Below are 12,636 nucleotides of genomic sequence, written 5' to 3'. Positions count from 1 at the left end.
ACCACAGAAGAAATGCAAACTTTAATTCAACAATTACAACACATACAAAATGGAGAGCAAAAAAATATGTCATACATGCAAAATGTAGGTGGTTCAACAATGGCCAGGATAATTAATCATAGCAGAAAGAGTAGCCGATTGAGTAAAATCTTTAAAAAAGAAAAGAAAAAAACTTAACAAAAATACACAGTAATGATATAACAGAATAACATCTACAATCAACTAGATCAGTATGCACCCAGAATGCAAATAACTCCAATATCATATCTATAATATGCCATGAGGTTCATCTATTAAAGAATAATAACAAAACTGGACGAATCATTGTTATTAGTTATTACATTTGACTAAGTTCCCTACCAAATTTAAAAATGAAGTAACACATAGTAGAACAACTCCTGTAAATTTCCTTGCTTTTTCTTGCTTTCTCGATTCCCAATCTTTGCTGGAAACATTCTTCAGTCAAGCTTCACTGAAGAGAACAAGTAGTGCACGAACCAGAATGAAGAAAGGAACCCAACTGTGCCGGTTGCGAGCATGATTGCTAGAACCATGAAGAGTGAGTATCCCAAGTAGAGAGTGGCAGACACAGGTCCACTCAAACTCTTCAGATCAAAGATAAGGTAGTTTACTGAGTACAAGAAAATGTAAATGGCAACTGAACCAGAGGCAAAGAAGGACTTCCACCACCATTTCCAGTCCTCCACACAGAGATGCATATAGGTCAGAACAAGAGATACCTCAGCACAAACAACGACAAGAAGGATCATAACAATGAAGAGAAACCCGAAAACGTAGTAGACACGACCCATCCAAATGCTAGACATGATGAAAAAGAGCTCAATGAAGAGGGTGCCAAAGGGAAGTGTGCCAGCACCAAGAACTAACAGCCAAGATGGGTATTTTTGTGGTGGGATTTCCCTAGGAATTTGATTGGTTCTAACTGGGAACTCGATATGAGGAGCCTTGGCTCCAAAGTACCCACCAACAAGGGTAAGGGGAACCGAAATGCAGAACCAGAGCAAAAGCAGAATGACAAACAGAGAAAATGGAATGGCTCCTGTGCTGTGACTACCCCATAACAGGAAATTCAGAGTGGTCAGAATCAAGAAGGCGATTCCAGGGAAGAAACATGCAGCTCTCCATGAAACTGAAACCCATCCCTTGGAATCTCCACAGCCAATTGTCCTCCACAGGCGAACTGCAACATATCCAGCTACAATTCCAAGAATCATATAGAAAAATAGCATACCTGTAATAAGTGTCCCTCGAGAAGCCGGCGACATGAATCCAAGAGCAGCAAACAAAATGGTGACCACTGCCATCCCAAGAATCTGAACTCCATCACCAACCATTATACACAGGAGGGATGGATGACTTGGGGCACGGAAAACATCCCCTACAACAAGCTTCCAACCAGACAACTCCTCGTTCATTTGAGCTTGAGCCTCCTTGTCGAGCTCCTCGTAACGGGTAAGATCACGTCGAACAGTCCTCAAAAGGATTACAAGAACAATACCAGCAAGGAAAGTGATCACCATCAGGGAATTGAGAATGGAGAACCAATGAACCTTGGATCCCTCCATCTTCAAATATGCATCCCAACGTGAAGGCCACTTTATGTCACTCTTCTCAAATTCAACCTCATAGGTGAAAACAATTGGCTGCCCTTCCTTAATCGGAACAGACACAGAGGTTGGATCACATTTTATGGGAGATGGGTATTTTTCATAGATCTTCACGTTCTTCACTGAGTCGGCATTATGCATAATACTGCAAGGAATGACCTCAAATCCTACAACCATGTACCCAGGCACTTCAGATCCTTTCGCTATCGTTGGGATGACCTCTGCTGCATCACCAGTGCCCATCACACGTGCCATATTGGCATCCTCATACTCATGAACAAGAACCTTAAACTTCAAATGGTTAAAGATATAGTAAGAGTCCTTGACCTTAACTCCAACAGGGTAACCAGTCCACCGCAGGGTGTAACTTTCTTTCTGGGTGTACCGAATGGCTGGCAAGTTATCAAGGATCAAGTTAACCTGGTACATCTCATCGATCCTCTTCGTCAAGATCTTGAAGTGATCAGGTGACAATGGTTCAGATTTGCAGAGAAAGATATCCGATTCGTTGTTGTACATCTTGAATCGATAAGGCGAGTTCTCAATCCGATCTCCCATGAGAAGCTCACCGAGATTTTCAGCACTATCCTTAACACCCTCTGGAGGCTTACAGAAGGGTAAACTGTAGTAACTGAAGGGCATTTCGGTATCGATGGAGGTCAGAGAATTCACTTTCACATTCAAGAAATCTCCATCAACATACTTATGGGGGTAACTACCGGGGAGGTAAAACCCATGACCCAAATTAAAAATCAAGCAAATGACCAAGACCCCGATCCTAAATCGATCAAAAAACTCCATTTTTCGAATAGCTCAAGACGAATTTGCGTCAGATCTGAGAAAGCCAGATCAGAAAATAAGTACAATAACCAAATAAGATAACAAATTTCTATCTGGGTTTTGAATTTATATACGAATTTTGAAACATTACAACAACTATAGCACTAAAGATCCATAACAACACAAAGAAAAAGTTAAAGGAAAAAACTGACCTCTATAAAGATATAATTCATCTAAAGCCAAAGCCAACAAGTTCAGTTCACCAGCCAAGATCTCCCAGCTCTGAAAATCTGAGAGGAAGAAGACTCGAGAGCTCCAGAGAGAGAGAGAGAGAGAGTGAGAAATGGGATTCGAGGGGCACAAGAAAGAGACTTATATACGGTTGGTCTTTCGATGGCAAATAAGCCACACCGACGATGTGTACTGGCTTTTTTTTTTTTTCAAAAATAACCACATTAGTTTCTTAAAATGCCATAAATGTAGTTATAATTTCCAAAAATGTCACGTTATTTTTATAATTGTCTCGATAATTATTTCGATGTATGTTTTAAAAAATATTTTATTTATTATAATACGTCAATACGTTGTCGTTTTCTTAATTTTGCTTATTATACCGATGCAACCAAAATCCAACCTTGTCGTTACGCCATTGGCATTGCTCACTAATCACAACGAGAACCCCGCCATGAACAATATAAAAAATAATTAATTATTGTTGTCTTAAAATGTATAATTTTGTAAAAAAAAACTTGGATTTTGTTAGAAAAGGTTAAGAGAAAAAGACTCATTTTTCCCTTATATATATATAAAACTCTTAATTTTATATTACTATGTTAAAATAAACCATCATTTTTTTTGGACAATACTTTTTTTTATATTAAGTAAAATTAGAATCATGTGAATTTTTTTTAACAATATATTTATTTAATGAATAATGATATATGTACTAAAATTATATATTAAAACATAATATTATGCTCTAAAACATAACAGTTTTATTTAACTAATCAAATTTATTTATTTACCCTTATAATATTTTAATGTATAATTTTATTGCACATTCTTATTTAATTTTCAACCTCACCTCACAAGAGAGAGTTAAATACATATGAATCTGTACCCCAAAAAAAAGTGGAGCAAAGTAGCATCTACTTTATAATGATAGCATAATTCAATTGGTTTAAATTTTCATTCTCAAGATTAAAAAAAATGTATTTATCAAAATTAAAATATATATAACAATTACGTGTAATGTTAGACAGACATAAAATTTGTACTAATTTAAATGATATTATTTTACTAAAAAAACAAAATATATGAGTAAAAATAATTATGTATATTGTTTGTACACAAATTTTGTGTGATTAATATTATTCAATAGTTACATATTGTACTTCATTGACTTTGAATTAAATGGGGGTGGAATATAACCTGACTTAGTGTGCACACACATTAACACTTTCCCAATCCCCAATACTTTTCTTTTGTTCTTACAGTAAAGTAAAAGATAATATATTAGGACTTTACTCACATTTAACATACATTATGCCGTTAATTTTGTACTTATAAATACAATGTTCACATGTAACGTTGTACTAAAGAAATTATAACAAAAAAAAATGTTAAAATCACTTTTGTAGGGTGTAAAAAAAAAGTGTTAGAAGAGTACTTTTTTTCTAGCTGAGGCCGTTTCCAACTCATAATCTTAAAATAGTGTATTTTTTATACTAAAATAATGTGATAAAATTATATTCACCTTGCCAAGTTACACCAAATATATATTTGATATATTTTGGAATAAAAAAATTAAAAAGGAAATATAAATAAAAATCTAAATCTACCATTAATATACCAAATTTGGTACAATGTAGATCACACCAACATAGCATGATATTATGTTGTTAAGTCGGAGATGATATTTTCTCCATTTTATTCTTCAAAAAATATTTTTGGAGTATAGTTTGTTGTGAGGAAAAGAAAAATGGAACACCCATTAGAGTAGTTTATTTATTTATTTATTTTTCAATATATATATTTAATATATTTCTGTTTTACATTATCTATTTTGAAAGTATATACATTCTAAATATATCAAATAAAATCGTTTTTCCCTTTTAAATTAGGTTCTCATGACATACTTGTTGGGTTATAATATATAAATATAATTTAGGTTGCATACAGACAGGTAATATATATTACTACAGTTCATCAAAATGGCACCTGGCCACAAATTCTATTGAAGTATTTGGTACTTCCTCCATATATATAAAAAATAAATATAAATTTTTATTTCTATATATTATCATATGGTCAGAAAGAAACCAAAATAATGTACCTCCATTAAATATCTAAATTGTCTATTATGTATTGCATTCCATGATCCAGAACCACAAGCAGTCCAACCAAACTTAAAAGCTACACCCTAACTATATCAATGTAATTTCAATTTTTTTTTTAATCTCCTTATTATTTCTCTATTTTGTTTTCTTTGTTAAATTCAAATTCAGATGGAAGTTTGAGAGGTACATTACTTTATAGGAGTAGTGATGAAGAGATGCCAACATGGAAAATTGACAATACTTAAGAAAGAATCAATGTAATTCAGCAACATAAGACACTTGTCACAATTTTTTATATATAAAAATAGATGTTCCATCTATAAACATAGCAATTACAATGTCATAATTATTGATCAAATCAAATAGGCCCATCTTTTAGAAAACTCTATATAATTTCTCACATCTTTTAGAAACAATGCTATTATAACTACTTCAAGGAGGGAGATGACAAAGAAATTAAAATAACCCATATAATATACAATCAGGCAGTCTAATGGTGCTACTATTAAAATAAGAGTACCAGGCCATTTGTTATAACTACACATATTTTTGTATTAAAAAGAATAATTTTGATTCAATCATCTAATAATAATTGCTATTAATTAACAAAAAGAATATCTGCCGAGTATCTGGCTATCTGTTGTAGCTACACATGTTTTACATAAAGAAAAGCATTCACAACACAATCATTAAAACATTTCTAACAAAATATAAAATTGCAGAATCAACCAACTCATCACTTGATTCAATTCTACAAAGAAATATTAAAAACCTAATTATTTATAATTAATACACATCAATTCTACCATGATTCTAAGATATTAACAACCACTTAAAAAGTTCAAAAGTGGGGCATCTTTTTATACTACAAGCTCCAAAATTACTTTTTTATAATTTATTAAAAATTAATTAAAGGGTATGAGGGTGGGGCATCTTGAAGAGGCTAAGTGCGAAAATGGGCAAAAACATTGGCTTTGTAGATGATTATGCTAGAACTAAATTAAACCCATTTCCCATAGTCTTCTGGTGTCACACTCACATGTGTACATTGTACGAGAATAAGATGACAATCAATCATCTATATGTTTATTCAATTGAATTGTGTCATGATGTCATGACAAAGCTTTTAAATTTAAATTTTTACAATGCAAAACACTGAATATTTCTAATCTTTGGCACCTATACCTCTTGATTTTGGTAACCGGACTGCAACTAGAGGATTGACAATGCCTTGTGAATCTCTCCCCAATCCCATGCCTTCAACAAAACCCATCTTTGCCATCATCTTTGAGCCAAACCCTTTGGTGTGCTTTTCAAAAGATCCAAATCCTTTAGCTTCCTTCCCATAAGATCCAAATCCCTTGGTGTCCTTCCCATTAGATCCAAATCCTTTGGATTCCTTCTTTAAAGATCCAAATCGTTTAGTGTGCTTTTCGAAAGCTTCAATCCTTTGAGATTTAGTCTTTACTGGTTTACTACTTGCTGCCAAGTTACTTGTTGCAGGGTCATCAACGGTGTTAGAGAACTCAACACCTAAACCAAGGGATTTGGGTCGTTTGACCACATCAATGGGCTTTGCAATACCCTGACCATCTTTTCCTAAGCCTTCACCTTCAACATATCCCATTTTCGCCATCATCTTGGATCCAAAACCCTTGGTATGTACCTCAAAGGCACCAAAACTTGCTGAGCCAGCAACAACATTATTTTGACCACTTGAAGAGTCCATCTCCATTGAATCAACAGTTGTAACCTCAACAGTTTCTGATAGCATTGCGCCACTCGACACAAAGGATACTGGTTGATTGGCATATGTCTCCTTTCCCTTTTCTCTATTCTCATTAGCTCTGCCATGATGCTTGGCTGATGATTTTCTTTCCGCAGATTGTCCAAGTTCCACTGACCTTGTGAATGTATTTCTTCTTCCATTTTTCTTTGACCTTTTTCCATCTCCACTCACTGACTTGATGTTTGAGTTTTCAACCACAGAAAAATCAGCATCCTCCATGCCAGCTCCTATAAGCTGAAATTATAAGATCAACCGATAAATTATTATGTGCAATAAGAGACCACAAAGTACATTTTAACTCTTCAGTACAGACACTTTGAAAGCAATATGAAACTACACACAAAATTATTACAAAGCAAAATGAATTGAGAATTAGAACCTTTTCCAGACGAACCCTGTCGCTAGAAGATGGCATGGATGTGTGTTGAGTTCGTGTCACCGTTACAAATCTTGAGAAAGATAAAAATGCAAGCTAGAATCAGAAGAATATACATGTACTGTATTCATCTCATATAGAAAGCAAAAGGAGCCTACGTACCTTTTTTTACCAGAGCCATGGTAACCACTCTGTAAGCGATAAATAGAAGCTAATCGACGTACCTGAAGTATTACCAACAGAAAAAGCTATTAATGCAAGGGTTCAAGACATAGTATAGCACATCTTGCAAAAACATCAACCCATGGGAGTACTTGAAACAGAAGGCTTGGGCTAGCCTCAGCTTCTATTCTGAAATAATCATATACTGTTTGAATGAAATCAACTAAGGAACTGATAAACCTTTACCTGGGAACAATCACGGGCATGCAAAGGTTGAAATGAATATATATCAACTCCATCCAAAACAATTTCCTCCAGTTTCTGTCCAAAGCAATGAGAAAGCAAGCTCTTTCAGTATCAAATGTAGAGAATTATTCAGGAAACACGCATCAAATTTTACTGAATTTGAATGGTGGCTATTATTACTATCTACATGCTTCAAGATTTTCACTGATCATTACACAACTTCATTCAAAGCATTATCAACAGCAACACTGCCTATTATTAAGGGGGAAACAGAAGACTTAGAATTAGTTGTCTTCATAATTTTTTAATTTTTTTAGTTACCAAGTTTATTTGCTCAAGATCAAGACCACGACGGAGCATTCTCTCCCGATGCTTCACAGCAATTGCTTCTTTACGATGTTTCTTTTTTGTACCTGAATTCATTATAATTAAAATATTCAATTAGTTGATAAGGGAAACGTAACACACATTTTAATCACAGGGGGGAAAAAACATTTTACTCCTGTTATCTCATTAGCTCATGTGCAAAGAGCTTATAGATAAACCACATAATGAAATTCAAGTTAACCATGAAAACATTGCAAAGGAACTAATGCATACACAATTATCAAATCAAAATCCATAATAGGAATAGTTCTGGAACCTTTACTCTTCTGATCTCCTAAAGGCCAAGACTGAGGGAAGTGGGCAACATGCTTCTTTTTAGCAGAAAGTTTTCTTGGATCCTTTATGAGCATACAGTCATCTATGGATGAATACCAACCTGTTACAGCTGGATTGTGTTTCTGCCTTGATTGGGCCTTCTTCATTCCATAATCCCTAGATGCTTCCTGAAGAGCAATTCCACCCAACTTCTTTACAGTGTTATCATAGCCACTGCTTGAAGTATCATCATCTGAATTATCAAATTCATGCCCTACCAACCACTTAGAATTTAAAATATTTTCCGGGCCACCAATTCCTTCTAAATAATCTTCTACAACATCATCGTCAACATCTGAACCACTGTCAGATGTGCCTTCAGAGCCATCACTTTCGGATGATCCTGTCTCAGAAGACCCTGAACTTCCTTCATCAACTGATTCCCCGCCTTCATCTTCATCACTTTCCTCGTCAGATATATCTTGAGTGTATAGTTTCACACCTCCAATGGACAAAAACCCAGAGTTTTTCTTAGGAGTTGACATCACTGCTAGTGATTCTTCATGCTTCGCAACACCTATTTCATCACTGTTTCTCTCCTCTGCATCCATATCCTGCTCAGAGGGCAAGGAGTTGAAAAGTGGGTTTTCTTTCTCTTCATTTTGTGTTAAGGAAGCTTCATCACCACTTGGGGTTTCCTCAAGTTCATCAGAGTACCCCAATCCCCTATGAGAGCAGTCACCTAAGGTAAAACCTGAACTGTAATCATAAGTAAAAGCTACATCTTGGGACTTTAAAGATGGTGTCTGGTCTACATAAGCAAATATCTGGGACTCCTTGGAATCAACTAAAGCAAAGGTGAGTGAATCGTCCAAATTACTATCTTCATTATTGCTCTCAAAACGTGAGTCTAGCTGTGAACTCTCCTGCCAAAAGATAATGCAAATAAAATGAAACGACAATTCACATGCGTTCTTTACTTTTCAAAGAGTATTCATTGCACCTTTAAGTTCATTGACATATCAAGAAGGATACTCAATATATTAAGAATGAAAAATCATTTTTTAACATGAAAAAAATAAGACATACAGAGTCAATAAAATTAGTTCATTAAAACAAAGAAAAAAAAATGAAGGAACGTTTCTTAATGTTTTCAAGCAATCATTTGATGTGGATGCAACATATTGATGAATTGCTCAACAACCACTACCCCCAAATAATCAATTAAATTACTCCATCTAGTCAGCTAATGTAAACTCTCATATATTGTTTAAAGCCATCATCTCAATGTCTGTTCAATGAAGCTCATAAGAAAATTGGAGGGAAAATTAAAATTTAGTCCTTCAGTCATTTGCTTTTGGATTGGGGAAAAAAAAACCATTTCCACAATAGATAAGTTTTTGGAAAAGCAAGGTCCTGAGAGCTTAAATTATATACCACTTTAGTTCATTTGGGGAAAAAAACATGGGCACCTAAGTTCCATCTTGCCTTTCTTATTCTCTTTTTCCTCAATGAAAATCACTTCTACACTGACCGAGAACCATTGAAAGGGAATGTTATGAAAACCAATTCAAAACATAACTCTACTTTGTTTCAGGCAGCTAAACTAGTAACAAACTTCCAAAAGGGAGCAGAAGAAGAAGCTTTAAGCAATAGAACAGACCTTAAAATCAACCGAAGGATATTGGAATCCAATAGTGTTCCCCCCAGACAATCGAGACCCAGTTTTTGATCCAGAAGCTGATTTTGCTCGATTCAAGCTTTCAGATTTGGACCCAGATTTGTTACTGGAACTGGGATTTTTCCCTGAAATTTCAAAATCATGAATAATACATACAAGGGAACCACAAAATCAATAGCAGTCCCATTCTTCTGCCCATTTAGTATCATTGAGAAAATGCACATGAAACCAGGAGAAGCATGTTTTTATTATGAAAAAATACACTTTGCCCAGTACATCCCTAATAAATATCTCCATATTTTATCCATAACTTTAAGTTATCGGAAATGAAAACCCATCAAAACTTGAGATTTTCCTTTTCCTTTCTATTCACTCGACTAAAATCCCAAATGCTCATCATCAACCCAAAAGAGAAAATGTATACGAGAAGAAACAGAAGAACCTCGAGAAGGGGATGGAGTAAAGGACCAATCAGATAAGAAACCTCCATCAATGAACAAAGCTTCTGATCCTCCTCCTCCTCTTCTTCTTCCGCCACCACCGCTGCTCTTGCTGCCACTATTGTTGGGTCTTCCTCTTCCTCTCCCTCCTCCTTTTCCTCTTCCTCTTCCTCTTCCTCCAGCCATGGCTTCTTTCGTTCTCGTCAGCAACAGAGCCTAGAATCGATGAGTTCGTGGAGAAGATGAGAGGGTCCTCTGTTGAAGCTTGGGAGCTCTGATGAGTAGTCTGATCTCGATCGCACAGTGGGAGAGGTTGAATCACGACCGTCAAGATCGTGCTGCGTCTAGTTGATGCTATGGACGATCGTGATGATGCCACTTGAGTGCACTGCAAGTATATAACTTTTTACGTGGTACCCAAGCATATAAATTGGAATATCCAAAACCTAGGGGATACATTTTTTTTTTCCATTCAAAAATAATAATTTATTAAGCTTGGTTGCCAAGTTTAACAAATAGCCATCATAGATGGGCAAATTCTACTGCTAAAATGAAAAACTCTATATTTTTAGTTAAAAATTGGGTAATATAAATGAAAAAAATTACACATAGCATTATAATTTTCAAAACAATTTGAAAAATACAAAATTTTACAAAAAAATGGATAACAGTTTGTAACAATTATATTACTGGTTGTTACAATTTTCTATTTAGTCTGTAAATGTTGTTTGTAAAATTGTAACATACAGTTACAAACCTCTAAACTTTAGTTTCAAATTGGTAAACTTTACTTACAAATTGGTAAGCTTTGGTTATAAAGAAACTGTATTGTTACAAATTTTAAACTTTGTTTACAAAAAAAAACTCTGTATTTACGATTATGTCCCTCTGCATTTTTATTTTTAGTATATTTTTTTAATATTGTGTCCCTCTGTATTTTTATTTTTAGTATATTTTTTTAAACCTTAAGTATTTTTGTAAACTTATCATTATAAATTGGGTTGAGGAAAGTTAGGTATTATTGTAAGGGCTTTTAGCAGGATAATTCTTGAATTATATATGATTTGGCAAAATAGTCCTTGAAGTATAAAATATAGCAACTAAGTTCATGAATTTATCAAACAATAGCAATTAAGTCCCTATTATGTGATTTTTTTTTACTAATTTTTTTATGGAAAAGATTGAATGGCATTGCCAAAGTGGAAAAATAGAGATCTTCAATTCACCATTTTGTTTATGATGCTATAGTTTTGTTATACCAATTTCCGGCACAATGACATGGTAGTTGATGTGGCCCGAAGATATGTTGGTTAGATGATTCATAGGCAAACATTGTTGAACACGGGCTGAGATCGTAAATGATACAACAAGACCAGATATCTACGCCCGCAAGTTCACAATTAGCGAGGTTCGATATTGCTTGATGTCAAGGTCTCTGAACTTCACCAAATTGGCATTCACAACAATTCAAGTCGCCATGCATATAGCATGTACATATGGCATTACTTAAATTAGTTGGTACAATGTCGGAGACATCCCCACACATATAGAGATTTAGCTATGTCACGATATGTGTTGTCTTATCATGTTCATTTACCACTTCTACTATAAATAATAGGACCAAAAATCATAAAAAATTTAGACATCGGTATTGCATTCAAGAGCATTTACTCCTTGTACTCATCTTCTAACAATCTCAATAAACTCATTTGTCTTAAGCCCATTGGATCTTGATGGTGAAGAAGCTCAAGCAATAAAACCGGCTAAGTGGACATAGGTCGTTAGTGGTCGAACCACTATAAATCTTGTCTTCAATGATTGTTGCATTTATTGTACTTGGATATTCTCTCCAAGTTCATGTACTAAAGTTATCTTTCCTCGTTAAATTATTAGTTAACCAAAAAACAAGTCAACAAAGTTTATATGCTAAAATAAATATTTTTCTTTATTTGTTTTTTAGATAGAGAAATAGATAAAATGAGAGATATTATGGTGTTAAATGTTAATTAATTAGGGCAATGTATTATATTTTTGCTTTCTATATTGATACTTTGGTAATGTCATTCAATCTTTTTCTGTATAAAAAAAATAGTAAAAAAATCATATACAAGGGCTTAATTGCTACTATTTGATGAGTTCAGAAACTTAATTGCTACATTTTATAGTTCAATGACCAATTCGCTAAACTACGTATAGTCCATGGGTCGACATGTTAAAAATGTTATATTATTTTACATATAATATAATATTTTGATTAAATGAATTATGTGACAAATAATAGAGTGTGACAAATATTATTTTGTCAAATGTAAAATATATTGTGGAGTTACAATTTAAGAAATGATGATCATAATAAGTTTTGTAACATATAGAGTAAGTTACAATTCTTAAGAAATGATAATCATAAGCTTTGTAACTCTTACAAAAATTCACCAATTGATGTGTAAAAGGAATTATGCATCTTGAATTTGATTTTCATTAGCTATAATATTTTATAGTTGTTGTGTGCATGTTTTCTAACCCCAAAAGGGTTTGATGGCATTAGAAAATCAA

At 34.0% G+C, this 12,636-nt stretch overlaps 2 protein-coding genes across 4 annotated transcripts; both read right to left on the bottom strand.

Annotated features, from left to right (window-relative positions):
* Positions 1–244: 244 nt before the first annotated feature.
* Positions 245–2,781, bottom strand: LOC133782869 (transmembrane 9 superfamily member 11). Its single transcript, XM_062222292.1, has 2 exons — positions 2,621–2,781; positions 245–2,463 (listed from the first exon to the last, which is right to left on the bottom strand). Exon 2 carries the CDS (start codon positions 2,427–2,429, stop codon positions 459–461), a length of 1,971 nt encoding a protein of 656 aa, XP_062078276.1. The 5' UTR covers positions 2,430–2,463; positions 2,621–2,781; the 3' UTR covers positions 245–458.
* A 2,956-nt stretch (positions 2,782–5,737) lies between these two features.
* On the bottom strand, positions 5,738–10,463 carry LOC133782868 (uncharacterized). Of its 3 annotated transcripts, none has more exons than XM_062222289.1 (8): positions 10,086–10,463; positions 9,626–9,768; positions 7,947–8,888; positions 7,642–7,734; positions 7,321–7,395; positions 7,075–7,136; positions 6,916–6,985; positions 5,738–6,770 (listed from the first exon to the last, which is right to left on the bottom strand). In XM_062222289.1, the coding sequence occupies exons 1-8, from the start codon at positions 10,267–10,269 to the stop codon at positions 5,913–5,915; spliced, it is 2,427 nt and encodes an 808-aa protein (XP_062078273.1). In that variant the 5' UTR covers positions 10,270–10,463; the 3' UTR covers positions 5,738–5,912. The 3 variants fall into 3 exon arrangements, with proteins under 3 accessions (XP_062078273.1, XP_062078274.1, XP_062078275.1); XM_062222290.1 differs by having other exon boundaries at positions 7,642–7,733; positions 7,964–8,888; XM_062222291.1 differs by having other exon boundaries at positions 7,642–7,733; positions 8,084–8,888.
* Positions 10,464–12,636: the final 2,173 nt, after the last annotated feature.

The sequence above is a fragment of the Humulus lupulus genome, chromosome 6 (assembly GCF_963169125.1).
Source record: "Humulus lupulus chromosome 6, drHumLupu1.1, whole genome shotgun sequence".
NCBI lineage: Eukaryota > Viridiplantae > Streptophyta > Magnoliopsida > Rosales > Cannabaceae > Humulus > Humulus lupulus.
The sequence above is the reverse complement of the archived record's forward strand: the minus strand, read 5'-3'. Positions and strand labels throughout refer to the sequence as shown.